Genomic DNA, 15833 nt, shown 5'->3' with positions numbered 1-15833 from the left:
CCGCGACAATTTGGAAAGGTTTTATACACTGCAACACATTTAAAGATCTTCTACTAAGTAGAGTATCTTCTACTAGTAGGGATTACCCAACCTAAAAAATAAGCTAAGTGTTCCGTTAAAATTTCCGGGTTTGCGAAGTGTTCCATTGCAGAAAAAGTTTGGGAAACCCTGGAAATAATTTGTGCACCATTTTTTGATGCGATTAGATATTAATTATGTTCCTAAAATTAAATTCATGTTTTATCAAAAATCCATTGCCTTAATATAAAACGTAAGCTAAGTTACAATTAATGAAATTTACACTGTATCTCACTATATGCACTGTATAATGGTTGCTTTATTCAGCTAAGAAATAATACGTTTGAAGTTTAAATAACTAAGGTCCCAAATAAACAACGTCTAATTCAATACTAATGCTAAAATTCAAAGTAATCAAGAATTCACTATAAAACAGAATATTCACGTAACATGAATTTTATTATTACAGAAATTGTTGAAAATGTCCATTCTGCCGAATACATATTTCTGCCGTTTGAACTAAATTTCTACGAACTGTTTTAATTTCTTCTTAATTAGTCAGTCGATACAATGAACTGAAATCTGAACCGAGAGAGTAATCTACAGCGTGAGACGTTAAGTCGAGACATAAATAGTCAATGCACCTGCACCCAGTGAATATTTAAGGTCGATTTTTTTCGAAAAAAATCGAGCCTCGCATGAAAAAATATTTATTCTGTGTTTTCGACTTAATTTTTCATGCAGGACCACCTCCTTTCCGGTTGTACCACCAGTTAATGGAACACCCTGTATAATAGGTTCATTGCATGAGATAATATAATTTTAGAAGTATTTCTTCACGCGCGACATTGCTTTCTATGGGTACGTACGTTTATGTTGGAGCTGCGATAATAGCGAAGAAAAAGAAATATTTCTTTCTCGACGGTTTTATCGTTGGTCATCCATGTAGTAAGCGTTACTCTACTCGCTGCTCCAATGTAAACAGTTCCATTATAAAACAACATAATGTATTTCGACGCTTCGCTCTTATCGCCGCTCTGATCGTTTATCGCAGCTCCAGCATGAACGTACCCAAAGTTTTAAGTTCGTTAGAATGTAGAATTGTAATGGAAGAAAGTCGCTGGGCTGATGAGAAGCTTGAAATGCTTAATCCGACCTCGGCACTGAATTGTATGAACCACGTGTTTGTGCCATACCCTAAGTGTATTACGGTCCCAGGCAAAAAAGGTAGTATCCTTTCTTTTGAATAGTTTGGAGAAACATAGTACCAAGGCCTTTCCAGGTATGTATGTATTATGGCTGAGTATCCACAATCTCCAACCAGGACCGTGCCCTTGATCTCTTCCTGCACGTATATGTTTAAAAACATAGGTGCTATAATTTGCCATGGGGGCAAAGTATTGACAGATGTATTCGAAATAAATACTCTCGCTTTTGAATACGAATAAATGTGTAAGTAACGCTGTTCTTCTATTAATTAAACACATAATAACGAAATCTTAATATTAATTCGATGATTAAATCTGGAAGGTTCTTATAAGTTTATTAAGAAATTTATAGAATTAGCAAGAATCTACTTCTACTATATACAGTACGTATACCCCCCCCCCCAAAAAAAAGTGGAAAGTGATATTCAGTTCGCATTATTTATAAAATTTATTTACTTCAATCTTGATTTATTTCTGATTATGCCATTATTTGTCACCAAACATTTATACATTCTGTTCTGTAAATGAAATTAAATATTATTTGAATTTAACATTAAATATTTAATGAAAATCTGTAAATAATGTAATTTGTATAATGTTAGCGGTAACAAATCAACGCGAGCTGTTAAAATATCAAGTAAATTTACAACTTTATGTTACTGTTATTAACAGCTTGTATTAAATTAATCACTTTCATAGTGTAATGTGATATGTTTAGCACATGCTTATTTTTAGTTTAGGTTTTTCTGAAATAGTAACTAAATCGCATTCGTAATTCCCACCGTTTTCTGTTATTTTCATGGAAAATATAGGTTTATGTACATAATACATTCTTAATATAAAGCTATATTGTTGTGGTAATACCTTTTTTTATAACTATTCGTATTATCTATTTTCAATATTGCTTATTATTTTTATTACTCGTCACAGCATTTACTATAAAATCAATTCCTCGCTGAAGTGGTAAGGAACGGAAGTTATTTTCGTTAATTTGAAAATAATTGTATGGTATTTTGAAATATAGCATCGTAAAATTGATTAATATGAAAATTATTCACAGAATTTAAATGCAAATTATACTCCAATGGCTTAAGGAACAGTACCTCCCGCTTTTCCTAGAAGGAAGCATTGAAAGTAGAAAAAATAAAAAAAAAACACTTACTAAATAAAAAATAAATATTTATGGTAAATTGCAGCGTTGTATTCCCTAAAATAGTTGAGGGTAACAACAGTGACTGTTGGTAAACCAATCCCATGACCGTATGCGCAGAAGAGAACCTGACCTTGAGCATTATTGGTCTTTTATCCGAAGCGACGTTTATAAGTTTTTATAATACGATGCTGTTGAATGTAACTGATTATTAAGTGATTCTCGAGACTATCCTATAGATACACACTTTTCAACCAAGCACTTAGGATAAGTTCTATGTTCCCCCCACAATTCTCGAAAATTAACAACATAATTATATCAGCGCTAATGATAATAATACTAATCATTTAAACAGTCTGAAAAACCCTTTTGAATTCTTGCTATAATAACAGCTCATGGCAATCGCTGAAAACGTTGTACGATGAAATAAATGACAGATAATCTTCAAAATTGTTGTAAAACATGAAAACACCTTTATATATAAACAATTAATGTACTCTTCTTGTAAGAACCCGTTCACTTATTTGTAACAAGCTTTGAATTAGTGAGTTAATTTTGCGATTAGAATAGTCTTTCATCAGCCAGTGAAATGCGTCAGAAAGGGCAGGGGCTCCTCTATTACTTAAGGCGGCCCTGCATGAATATACGGCGCGGTGGGCAGTGCGCGTGCGCCCTGCTTCAAAACTCGATAGTTGATTCGCGAGAATCGTATGCCTTTAAGTTGGCTAGTCTGCAGTTCTTTGTTCGCCTGTGGTAACGGTCGACTGTCGTCCGCGTGTCTGTACTCACGGCTAGGCGGCATCATTTATCCTTCGGCCGGCAAGGAGAAGGACGATCCGACGCATTTGTTTGTTTGACCACACCGGTCTAACTACTTTCGTTCCGAAACTTTTGTCGACAATAGAAAAGTAAGTACTATCAGCGTTCACTGCGTTTTCTGTCAATACTGATCGGCCATATTTACCGGTAAGCCGTAATGCTTTATTTAATCGATATGCACATGTCATCGTATCTACTACGCGTTAAAGAATAAGTATATACTTTGCAAGTACTCGATGTCACTTACACACGTGCATGTAACACGCTCTGAAATGACCCAGAGATTAATATTATTTATAGATATAACCGCTGATACCTTTGATAACATGAATATTTCGTGCCGATATAACCGCAGAAAGAGGCGCCCGAATAGTATGTTACGCGTTGTTTGGTCGAAAAACGAAACTGGACAAAGTGGTTTTTGCCTTGTAGCACATTTTTTGCTTACTATCAGAAACATGATCGTCACTTAACGTTCAGAAGCAGATATGCTAATCATGTTTGCATCGATTCCTCTCGGAATATTTTCGCGAACCACGTGTTAAGTTGAAATAAAAATGGCTATAATAGTGGAATATAAAAGAAGATAGATTTTACAATAACATACACGGAAATATGTCAAGCGAATTTACGATGGAAATAAGTATTACGAGATATATACAATGTGTTTTTAGAATATTTGGCAAAAATTGTCATATCTATATACTCTTTCAAATTATACTTATTACAAAAAGAATGCCATGCAACTTTCATCCGGAATTTTGTTCATAAATATGGTTATGTACCGTCAAGGACCCAGTTCCTGATCGCTTAAGAGTAACTACCGCGGATTTTTAAACGTGTAAAGGGAAAACTTAACCAAACTTAAAAGATTTTTTGCTACTTCAGTAAATCTATGTTTTATCTTTAATGTGGTATTAAAAAAAGTGCACACATATTAATAATTATTTTACAATTTAACTTTGAAAGTGAAAAATGCAAAGGGAGCAGTTTCTAATCACTTTCACACGTTTTACCATGAGCTATCAAATTTTGCGTATAAATTTCAAAACACTTCATAATTATTTAATAATTTGTTAGAACAAATTTGTATCATAAGAAGCTTATTATTTGGTTTATTTCCCTAAACTGATCAGGAATTGGGTTCTGATCAGGAACTGGGTCCTTGACGGTACCCAGTATGAAATATTTTTGAAATTTGATTGAGTCTAGTTTGCGATTAACCTTCTTGAACTCGCGTGTTGGTGTCTCACAGACCTGCAAATACAAAATTCGCTCGTTTTTCAGAAATCATTAATAGGCCCGGTCCCCCCGCGCCTTATACTTTCCTAAATAGTTCTTAGGATGACAACAGTAGCTTTCCTTCCGTACACCCGCGGAATCTAGTTTTAAGTTCAAATTATTGAAGACTGTTTCGGAAGACTACTAAAGGAAGAAATATATATTTTCCAAATTAGTTTGTGCAAGTTTTTTATTGTGTTATAACCCTGAATAAATATTAAAAAATAATTTTAGGAAAGTGTACAGAATGAATATCATATCTTCAACGCGTAAAACACGGTCTCACAGACCGACGTGAGTCATTTTGCAATGAAAAATCACGCGAGTTCAGGAAGGTTAAAGAAAGTGAGGGAATTAGAATTTGCCCTTGAAAAGGTCACGTCGAGAGGACTAGAGTATCATTTTTGTTTTGAGACGTTTAGAAACTTGTAGCCGCGTAAACGAAATTTGGATGTACTTTCAAGTGGCACGTTAATAATATCCTTAACCCTCGTGCAACGAATGCAGGGTCATTTTGATCCAACTCTGACAAAGTCGATCACATTTTGATCAAAATATAGTATAAGATACCTAAATTGCAGTAACATTATTTGTAAAAATCATACAGGAGATATACCTATTTTTTTGTATGTACGCGAATATTTTTTTTATTACGTATTTATGTGGGATTAATTCATTTTATATTCAATTTTTTCGCGAAACCCGTTTACCATAGAAATGTTGCTATGGGTCAAACTAACCCTGCATTCGTTTTACGCGACCGTATCCACCATTCGTCTTCCAAAGGTTTAACATCGAGCTGTTAAATATGCTTTTTCTGCCAATTATTGCAAAATGTAATATTAAAAAAAATACATTTGGGAGTTTAATCTTGAAAGCTATTGTTCGTGCACAGTTTTAGCATACCTTTGAAATTATTCCATTCACATCTGATTTTTCTGTAGTTGCCTTCTTTCGCGACTTAGAATTTATTACCGTTAAGGACAGTTTTAAAGACTTAACGGCTGTACTCCCGAAAACCGGTTAAACCCGATAGGGCTGAAATTTTGAAAATAGCTTCATTTTGCATAAAAATAACGTTTGCAAGAAGGAGTTTTGGCGACTCAAATTTTGTTTTACCATTTCAATGTTGTTCCCTACCTTACCGACAGAGCGGAGAATCTGATACAACAGTTATTCAACGCAATCTCCTTATTAATCTCCTAAAATCTATAAAACAGAGATCAACTTAGAAAGAGATATCAGCTTCATACTGATCGGTCGTTCAGGGGGATGTTTTATTATTGTTGAAGGCGTCTACCTAGAAGAGAGATAAGTCGCGATCGGTAAGGTAGGGAACGACATTGAAATGGTAAAACAAAATTTGAGTCGCCAAAAATCCTTCTTGCAAACGTTATTTTTATGCAAAATGAAGTTATTTTCAAAATTTCAGCCCAATCGGGTTTGACCGATTTTCGGAAGTATCGCCCGTAGATCCATGTTAATTACTTCTAAGTCATTCAGTCTTTTGGTCAGATTGTAAAGTCATAGTTCTATGTAAAATTACATTACATCTTAAGAACTGGATAATATATACTTTAACAGGTAATATCTGATTATGGTTTTGTTTGCATCTTCAATAGTGCAGAGACTTCCCAAGATAGTTGTGGTTTTTCTGATTGATTGTGAATCTATATTTGTTTTATCCTTTACGAATAGTTAACTGCAAAGTTCTGTTATGCGAACTTGTACATTTTATTTAAATAACTAAGTATCTGAATAATTAGTTTGCAGATCTATCTCCATCAAGACTTTTCTGTTTCTCCATATGAATTTTTTTATATTTCCAAGCTTTGTACTTAGAGTTCTGAAACACCATTGCGATAAATTGCAACAAAACTGTAACAGCCTAGAATAAAATAATTGTTTAATTCTATCACTTCTCAAAAATGTATCCTAACGATCTCTTTTTATAAAATTAGATACAATGGATGACGAATGGGGTCAAAGTACGTTTTCCACGAATTCAGAAACTGTGAGTATATGTATTCCTCTTTTAGCATTTATACATCCTCATTTGCTACTACAATATTTGAATAAATTCTGCTAATACGGTATATTTATATTAAATTTGTTATTTGTCTTGCTGTTAAATTAGCACAACGAAGGTGGACGTAGCTATGGAAAAGGTCGTGGATTTGTAATTCAGGACAATAATAACAGTGACGCGCCGCCATGGGCTAGCGGCAACAAAGGTTTCACTCCAGACAGCGGCAACGATGATGGAAATAATGATGATAATCCTTGGAGCTCTAATAACGATGGTAATGATTTTGGATTGTCTGGTGGAGGAGGAGGCAGAGGTGGCAGAGGAGATTTCAGAGGAAGAGGAGGTAGAGGCGGTGGTGGTTATCAGGGCAGAGGAGGAGGCGATCGAAGAGGGGGAGGAGGTGATCGAGGCAGGGGAGGTGGTGATCGAGGCAGGGGCGGCGATCGAGGCCGGGGAGGCGGCGATCGAGGCAGGGGTGGAGGATTTAGAGGCAGGAACAGGGATGGTGACGATGAAGGTGGTAGCTACGGAAGATATAATAAGTATGAAAACGACGGCGATGACAACGAGGATAATCAAAATGACAGAGGTGACAGACAGAGAGGGAAGTTTGGTGGACAAAATGATAACGATGGCAACGAGGAAGATCAGAAACCCCGGGAAATATACATTCCCCCCGAGTTGCCTACTGATGAAAATTCTCTGTTCGAAAATGGAGTTGAAATGGGCATTAATTTTAAGAAGTACGATGACATCGAGATCAAAGTAAGCGGTGAGAATCCACCTCCGCCGATAGACACTTTCGAAACAGCTGGACTTAGAAACATCATCCTGGAGAACATCAAGAAATCGGGATACACAAAACCGACGCCCGTGCAAAAGCATGCTCTACCAATTATAATGGACGGTCGCGATTTGATGGCTTGCGCGCAAACAGGATCAGGGAAAACTGCTGCGTTCGCAGTTCCCATTATAAACACATTGTTGGACAAGCCCGTTGACTTAGTGATAGGATCAACTTGCGAGCCACAAGTTATCATTGTATCACCCACCCGCGAGCTTACTATCCAAATATGGCAACAGATTGTTAAATTTTCACACAAATCCATATTAAAGACAGTAGTTGCATATGGCGGAACATCTGTCACTCATCAAGGAGGGAAACTTACTTCGGGCTGTCACATACTTGTAGCAACACCTGGAAGGCTACTGGACTTCTTGGATAGAGGAAGAATTGCATTCGGTTCTGTACGATTTCTTGTGTTGGATGAAGCGGACCGTATGCTGGACATGGGATTCCTGTCCAACATCGAGCGGATGGTAGATCACGAGACTATGGTACCTTTGGGTGAAAGGCAGACGCTAATGTTTTCGGCTACTTTCCCGGATGAAGTGCAACACTTAGCGAAGAGATTTTTAAACAATTATTTATTCTTAGCAGTTGGCATTGTGGGCGGAGCCTGCGCAGATGTCGAGCAGAATTTTTACGAAGTTGCCAGAAATAAGAAGAAGGATATGCTTAAAGAAGTTTTAGAAAGAGAAAACGACGCTGGGGTAATAAAAGGCACCTTGGTATTCGTTGAGATGAAGAGAAAAGCGGATTTTATTGCAGCCTTCCTTTCCGAAAATAATTACCCGACTACTAGCATTCACGGTGACAGATTACAAAGGCAAAGAGAAGAAGCGTTGGCTGACTTCAAAAGTGGGAAAATGGCTATTCTAGTGGCTACAGCTGTAGCCGCTAGAGGGTTGGATATAAAAAATGTGGCCCACGTTATAAACTACGATATGCCAAAGACGATCGATGAGTATGTTCATCGAATTGGAAGAACTGGCCGTGTAGGCAATCGAGGAAGAGCGACATCTTTCTTTGATCCTGATGACGACGCACCGCTAAGAAGTGATCTGATCAGAATATTGAAACAGGCAGGCCAACCCGTTCCAGATTGGCTAATGGGTGGAAATGCGAGTCGAAACTTCATGCCTGGAAGAGGGAACAAATTCGGAGGAGAAGACGTCAGAGATGTACGTAAAATTTTATACTCATATTTCGATCGATATTCTAAACACTGCAATTAAAACGAATTCTAACATTCCTTTTGTCCTCTCTGTGTGCAGTTTGAAACCGGCGGAGAACCATACAGTGAAGAAGCCTACACACCATCGGTACCACAAGAGGCAGAAGAAGCATGGTAGAAACTTTGTTCCTTGGCCTATACATTCTTTGTATTATTTCATTAGATTAGATTGAATTATTATTCAAATTCATTAGCTTTTATTGATTTCATCGAGTCGAAGTTACTACGGACAACTCGCTGTACTCGCAAATATCGGTTTACGACGATATAAAAGAAACATCGATACATAACGGTAGTAATGTTTTTCAGTTAATTTTCTTTTTGTTTGTACTTGATTGGCTAATCATGGATAGCGCATTGTAATGAAACGTAGACCGTATCGCGTTCATCTTTAGAAATAGGATAAATACGAAATAATTCAATGTTACCTTGATGCAAAGAGTCCAACTTTAAGAAATGATAAATTATAAGAATCGTTTCATATATATATATGTATATCTCTCGATACAATTTATCGTACTTCTCCACTGATCGTACAAATGTTAGTTTCTAAGAGTACATTATAACGAGCTAAAATCGTGAAGACAATATTTTATTTTATAAAATGATACTCTCTAATATTATGTTAAGTGTTTTATACGTTTCTTTTTGTAATAAAAAAGTTGAAATGAAGAGTTGTTTATTTTTTAATCTTTTTGCAAGGCTAAACATTCTTTACCGGGAGAACTGTCTGTTACAGGAACATAGTAGCTTCATAATTTAATAATTTGGCACAGAATTTTATTTTAATGATAAAGAGTTTGTACATACCGTCGTTCATGGCCATATCCATCAGGTGCAAATCTTCGTCGTTCAGAAGGGATGATAGGAACCCATCGGTAGTTTGATTGATCGAATCGGAAGTTGGGGTATGATAATACATCATGTCGGCTGGTTCAGATTTATAAGCAGCTCCACTTTCAGCACCAATCGGTTCGCTACTGTTTGTTAAATTCATCGATGTCGCCACGGCTGAGCCCAAATTCGACGCTCCACCTGCGACAGAGAGTTTTTTAGTTCCCCAAAAATTAGGGATTGAATACAAGCTTTGCTGGCAATTTTTCATTGTCTATTATAAGCGCATGTTAACGCAAATAGAGTACTAAAATAAGATAGAAAACGTGAGTCACAGGATATTTAGAAATATCTTCTCGCTTTTGACGACACTAGGGTAGATGTCCCATTTAATGTCAGTGTCCCTATCACTGCCACTTTATTTATTTCACTTAAAAAAAAAAAGTAACGTATAAAGAATAGACGTATAAAGAATACTATAATAATAAGAAGAACAGTCCTAATTTTATGATAAATTCTTTTTTACACTATTCTTTAAACGTTGCGTGTTTATTAAGTAAAATAAATGAAGTGGCAGTAATTGGGACATTTGCCCTATATAAACATAGAATGATAAAATCATCCAAGGACATCATTTTTTAAACTTTTTAAATTATTCGGTTTTCTAAACTCGAGATACGCGAATGCTAGTTTGGCGATATAAAATAACATGACATTCATATACAAAAACTCGCGATTTCATAAATTTGAATGGAAAACAATAGGCGAAGTTTTTCTTATTGATACTTATAATAGGTGATAATTATTTATGCTTGGTGGAAGGGAAAGTAGGTTCGGGATACAGTTGCACGTGTTGCAGGATATATATCACAAAATTCCTGGCGCAGTGGTGGGTAATCAGTGTGAAATCTGTGTCAACGATGGACACAAACGTACACTATCTATACTGTAAACAGAATTGTCGCCTCCAAATTATAAGAATGTAAAAGAGATGTATATAATCATATTTCTATGCGTACATCACAAATTCGAGTGCAGAAATTGTACAGGCCTGTGTATTTGTCTTTATTATTAATTACGAAAATCTTTTCCACTTGAAGCATTCTAATCTTTTTAATAAATGTATAAAAATGTTGTCTTCTCGTTGCAGTGCTTTTAGTTTCGTTTGTGTTCAAATTTTTAATATAAAAGAAAATGCTTGTGTACTCACCCACATTGTGATAGGGACTCGTAGAATTGAGATCACCCACAGGTGGGGCCAGGGTGGCATTGTGAAGCAACACATTACGTTGTGCTTCGTAATGACTGTGGCTTATACCGTGCCCTGGGTATCCAGGGTGTGCTGGATGCGCAAAGTGGTCCGGTGCACCAGGTAGCGACAAAAGGGATGCCAAATCTTGCCACCGTTGTTCCATGCTCACTGCACGCATGAATGGCATGCGACCCTAGAACACACAGAGTTTTAGTCGCGACAAAATCTTCCTTTCCTACCCTGTACAAAACGTTAAAAAAGTCACCCTAAATGACTCTGTTTTACATGAAATTAATACAAAGGCATTCCAATTTTTAAACGAAGGAGAAGAAATATTTCTTTCGGGCGAGTTTGCACTTCGTAGATTTGTAGACAGTGTATTAAAAGAATTTGGAATATTTCTTCAGGATCGAATAGGGGCGGGTTTGGAGATTTGGCGCCCCTATGCTAACAAGCGCGTGCCGCCCTTTCCGTGAAATATCACAAATATTTTAATCTAAAAGAGTCGACACAATTTTAAAATGAATTCAATATAACAAATCACATATGAGTAATTACTAATTTGCTATATGAAAAAAGTAATTTTTTTTTAAAGTTGTCTCAAGCTTCTGTGTTTAAAGATACTTTACTTTCGGCGTTAGGAAAAATATATAGACATGTTATTTTAGTACGGAAATCTATCCTATTGTTTTCGATGAGAAAATAAAAAGTTACAGGCAAAAATATTATGCTACCTTTTTCAATTTTTTTCGCCCATGTACAAATCCACCCCTGGGATCAAATCTGCGTGTCAAAATACTGAAAGAAGTTTCTATACTAAATATTTAGTGCATCACTCGTTGAATTGCCGAGCTTCAGGCGTTCCTGGCCCGAACATTTAAACATTATTAACTAAGAAGCGAAGCCTCCAATGCAATTTCGTTACTCCTGATTTTCGTCCCACTTTGCTACGTAAAATCACCTACTTCATTTTCTACTCTCTGTTGCTAAACACCCGGTGTACTCAAAATAAGAAAATTTTCAATAACCATTATATTTAAAGTGTGTTCAAGTATTCCGTTTATTTCGACATAAAATAAATCATCCGCATCTTAGCGATTATGCCAACCTTTAACCTTTACATCGTATTATCATAGATCCATTATCTATCTACCGAATGTCATGCTCGAGGAATGCCGTAGCTATCAAAGCTGTCAAATGTCGATTTGGTGGATGTTTAAATCCTAGCGGGGGAGAAACCCCGCGGATTGTGTAGGTGTTAGCCATGTAAGGACCGTCAAGATATAATATTAATGACTTTTTGGTACAGCGCGTCAAAAATATCTCTGGGCTTGACTATGAGCAAGAAGATATGCCGACCGTGATCAAACGTCACGTTGCAACTGATACTATGGAAATTAGGATGAAGAGAAATGTCAAATTATAATACAATTATGATAACGACGTTGCAACATTATAATAATAAATTGTATTGTATATTTTACTTTGGGTGCTTTTGACATCATTTTAATATCAAATTTTTCCTGAGTGTGAGAAAAATCAAATTTCAACAGCTTAAAAAACAGTAGTCCCCAAACAAACAATAAACAATTGTAGAAGTGCCTTCGAAATCCCTGAATGTGGAATTCCACACACCCCAAAATCTCAGGTGTGGAATGCTCCATACCTTCCACGCAACTCACGCCGGCTTTGATCGCAAGGGACAATTTTAATGCTTTAAATAAATTTGAAAAAAGAACAATTCGTAGGGTAAGCGCGCCAATAAATGAACACTTAAGGCTACTAAATGAACGCTATTACAGAATTACATTTGCAACGCGATTACGTAAAAATACGTGCTGCAAAAATTATTTGGATATGAAGGAAGAATTTAAAAGAAATCTCTAATTAATTAGTCTCTTATTTTAATAACTTATTTTCTCGTTTTAATAAAAAAATATCCATTCACTGGCACGTGTTCATTTACTGGTACGTCCACCCTTAGCTTAAGCATCCAATAAAAAGTACTAAAAATTTCAAAAAGATTCCTCGACTAGTTTGCTTTTAATAAATTTCCAAAGGTACCTTTAATTTCCGAGCAATTACCCTGTTCTAGCGCTGAGGATCTGAGCCCCTGCTGCTTTTAAAAAGTCACCATATCTCAGCGCGGCACTATAGGCATTGCTTCGCGACGGTGGGGTCTCTAAACAGCCACCATTTCTTGCGGAAGCTTGTCCCAATATTGAGACGCGCAAATCTTGTACAGCTTATGAAATAATAAAGGTATGCGGCTGAAAATGGTTGTGGGAGGTTCGTCGGTAGGAGAGACCAGGCGAGGGGCGAATGTACAAACGTGGTAGTGGCCAGTGGCGCTTAATGCCCGTTGGTATTCTCGCTAATGCGTTGGTCGCAAGAAGAAGATGAATAGGAAACCTGGCGCGTAGCGCGGATCCGCCACGATTGTTGCTCGAGTGCATCAATCAGTCGCCGGTGCAATCTGTCGAGCACGAACCTTTAAGGTGATTCTCGCTTGTCAGCGCATCTGTCGGCTGTAGGCCGCGAAATGTAGGACGAGACGTTTGTTCCGCGGCGATTTGTCCTGTACAGAGCGCGCGTTTCTAATGGCTCACGGCTTTACGCTCATCCTGTTTCAATGCGGCGCTCGTGATTTGGCTACGGTGAAAAAGAAGTCGCCGCATTTATATCGTTTCCACGAACGTCGCGGGACATTCGACGCGCACCGCAGCCGCGAGTTTACCGTGCTTAAAGAATTTCTCATGGTCTTCGCTCCACTCAGTTTTGGAGATCGCTGCTGGCATTTTCTGCGGGGCTGTCGTTGCGCTCGGTGGAGAGTACCGTTTCCTTTATTCGTATATTTACTCAGCCATTAAATCGCGGCTCAGCTCATCGAGCGACTGCTTTCGTTTATCAATGTGAAATGCCGGAGAGAAAATCATTAATCTTCATGGACGTTGCAGACAGAGATCGGCAGAATTTTTATTTAAATGAAATTTCGTGTAACGAAGAAAAGTGACAAAATTATTCGTCGTGTGTCGAATAAAGCTAACTCGAACGAATGACGAATAATTCTGGTAATTTTTATTCGTTATTCGAAATTGCATTTAAATAAAAATTTTGTCCATCTCTGGTTGCAGATCACTGGGTAGTTTCGTTAGTAATTTCGTTTCACATCGAGTCTCCGATATGAAATATGATATGCTCGTTTGTGGAAAATATACAATTTTACTTCATTGGTTTATGATGATTTATTTTTTAAAAATAATTCACACTTTTCTCTTGCAGTTATTAAGGTAAATAAGAACAAAATAATAATTTAACGTTAAAAAAAAATTTATCAATTCTTTTTATAAATTATTTTTTTATAAATTATTTTTTTAACTTGGGAAAATCTTTAAAAGGTACCCCGAAAAGGAATCCCCCGGGGGCGCTAGGGTAGTGTTGGATTTATATCCACTAAAACCCCACGGCCACTATGAAATATGTAATAATTTCCATGTAAATATCTCTATTATTAAGGCCCATTGGCAGAAACGCTCGGACACCTATTTACTTATTTTCGACATAGATCCATCGTGCCAAGGCTCATCAAAATCGGTGTCTACCACACGGTGTCCTCCCCTTGTAAATATCAAATACGTATTAATTCTGTTAGATACTGACTGAATGACTTTTATGTAAAGGCGGAACCATATACTTGGCATTCGACAAACTTTTTCGCTAAGTACCAATATTCGCTTATCATATATTTAAGGCGGAACCACACATTCAGCATTCGGAAGGATACTATTTGCGCGAGCTTCTCTACGGAAATATATCGCAATCTGGGGGAACATTGGCATTAAATTAGCATGTACTAAAGAAGAAAAACGACCAAAATTTTATGCATTTTCACACTTGTAGCCCAATCATAATAGATGCAATGTTATAACAGGACACTTAAAGCAAATGTAAAAATGTTAATTTTTATATTATACTAGCTGACCAATTACCCGGTTTTACCCATGAATTATTTACGATGTTTGAAAAATAAAAAAGCCTAAACTAAAAAAATAAATTGCCTATAATCTAATCTAGGGCGTATGTAATGTATATTAAAAATATCATCGAAATCCGTTCAGCCGTTTAGGCGTGAAAGAAGGAGAAACAAACGGGCAACGTTTCACTTTTATATATTAAGTAGGCATAACAAAATGTTACAAAAACCTGCCAATGTTCCCTCAGTTTACGGTACACGAATACTCTGACGAACACTTTTTCGAATACCGAATATTCGGCACTCGCCGAACGTGCGCTTCCGTCTTCACACTATGCGCTCATTCTGTAAGTGACGAGCGTTTCGACTCGTGATCGGGATCTGCGACAGTTGTATGTACATACAGAAGCTCGCGCAAATATTTGATAATCGGCGAGTAGCGAGCATTTGCCTACACCGCTAGATCTACACAGTAGTCACTCGCCGGATAACGAACATTCGTTATTCCTCCTGGAAATGATACTTTATACTTTATTCTTATCACTAACTAAAAGCTCCACATGCCCGTATGTACTGCTTTCCTCTCGTAACCTGTGTGCACCAGATCCGGCTAGAATTCTGCATTGTATATTAATGCGTTGAATATCGTGGACTATTTAGAATTTTCTGCGGAAATGAAGTTCGAACTTCTGTCTTTCCCAGACCTGCATAGAAATCTATGGATGTGTAAAAACGCGATCGATTTAAATACCTACTTGTAGGAGTGTTAAAAAATTAGTAGAAATATAATCACGTGTTTGGTATTACTGTACAACAAACATGGGCAAATTTTTTATTTAAATAAAAATATCGAGTAACGAGTGAAAGTTAGAAAAAATATTTGTCATGTGTCGAATAAAGTTAACCCGGATTTTCGATCTTCGAAAAACAAAGAAAGTTACAGTAACTTTTATTTGATCAGTTATTTAAATAATTATTTATTTAGTCAATGCCCAACTCTGCTATACAGACCGCAGTTGACCTGCCACTGTAACTCAATTAGCCCACGACGAGGTAAAACATTGAATTCGATTTTCAACAAATTTCTTTATCAGTGCGCTCTGGATGTTTAACCCTTCGGTGGGCGCGCCTGCGGCAGTCAGCCGCAAATTTTATATTTCGTATATTTACTGTGAAAGCGAGCAGCAGATG

General features: G+C 36.8%; 2 protein-coding genes across 6 annotated transcripts in view; one reads left to right on the top strand and one right to left on the bottom strand.

Annotated features, from left to right (window-relative positions):
• Positions 1–15833, bottom strand: part of Cnc (NFE2 like bZIP transcription factor cap-n-collar) — a 168931-nt gene that overhangs the window by 26982 nt on the left and 126116 nt on the right. For all 5 annotated transcript variants that reach the window (XM_076813023.1, XM_076813022.1, XM_076813024.1 and 2 more), the window contains exons 6-7: positions 10628–10862; positions 9394–9618 (exon numbers count right to left, since the gene is read on the bottom strand). In XM_076813023.1, the coding sequence (XP_076669138.1) occupies positions 9394–9618; positions 10628–10862 (460 nt within the window). The remainder of the gene's footprint in view (positions 1–9393; positions 9619–10627; positions 10863–15833) is intronic.
• Vas (ATP-dependent RNA helicase vasa) lies at positions 3103–9255 on the top strand. Its single transcript, XM_076813032.1, has 4 exons — positions 3103–3284; positions 6438–6490; positions 6614–8530; positions 8624–9255. Exons 2-4 carry the CDS (start codon positions 6443–6445, stop codon positions 8699–8701), a joined length of 2043 nt encoding a protein of 680 aa, XP_076669147.1. The 5' UTR covers positions 3103–3284; positions 6438–6442; the 3' UTR covers positions 8702–9255.

The sequence above is a fragment of the Andrena cerasifolii genome, chromosome 5 (genome assembly GCF_050908995.1).
Source record: "Andrena cerasifolii isolate SP2316 chromosome 5, iyAndCera1_principal, whole genome shotgun sequence".
NCBI classification, from domain to species: domain Eukaryota; kingdom Metazoa; phylum Arthropoda; class Insecta; order Hymenoptera; family Andrenidae; genus Andrena; species Andrena cerasifolii.
This window is presented reverse-complemented; position numbering and strand designations above follow the sequence as displayed.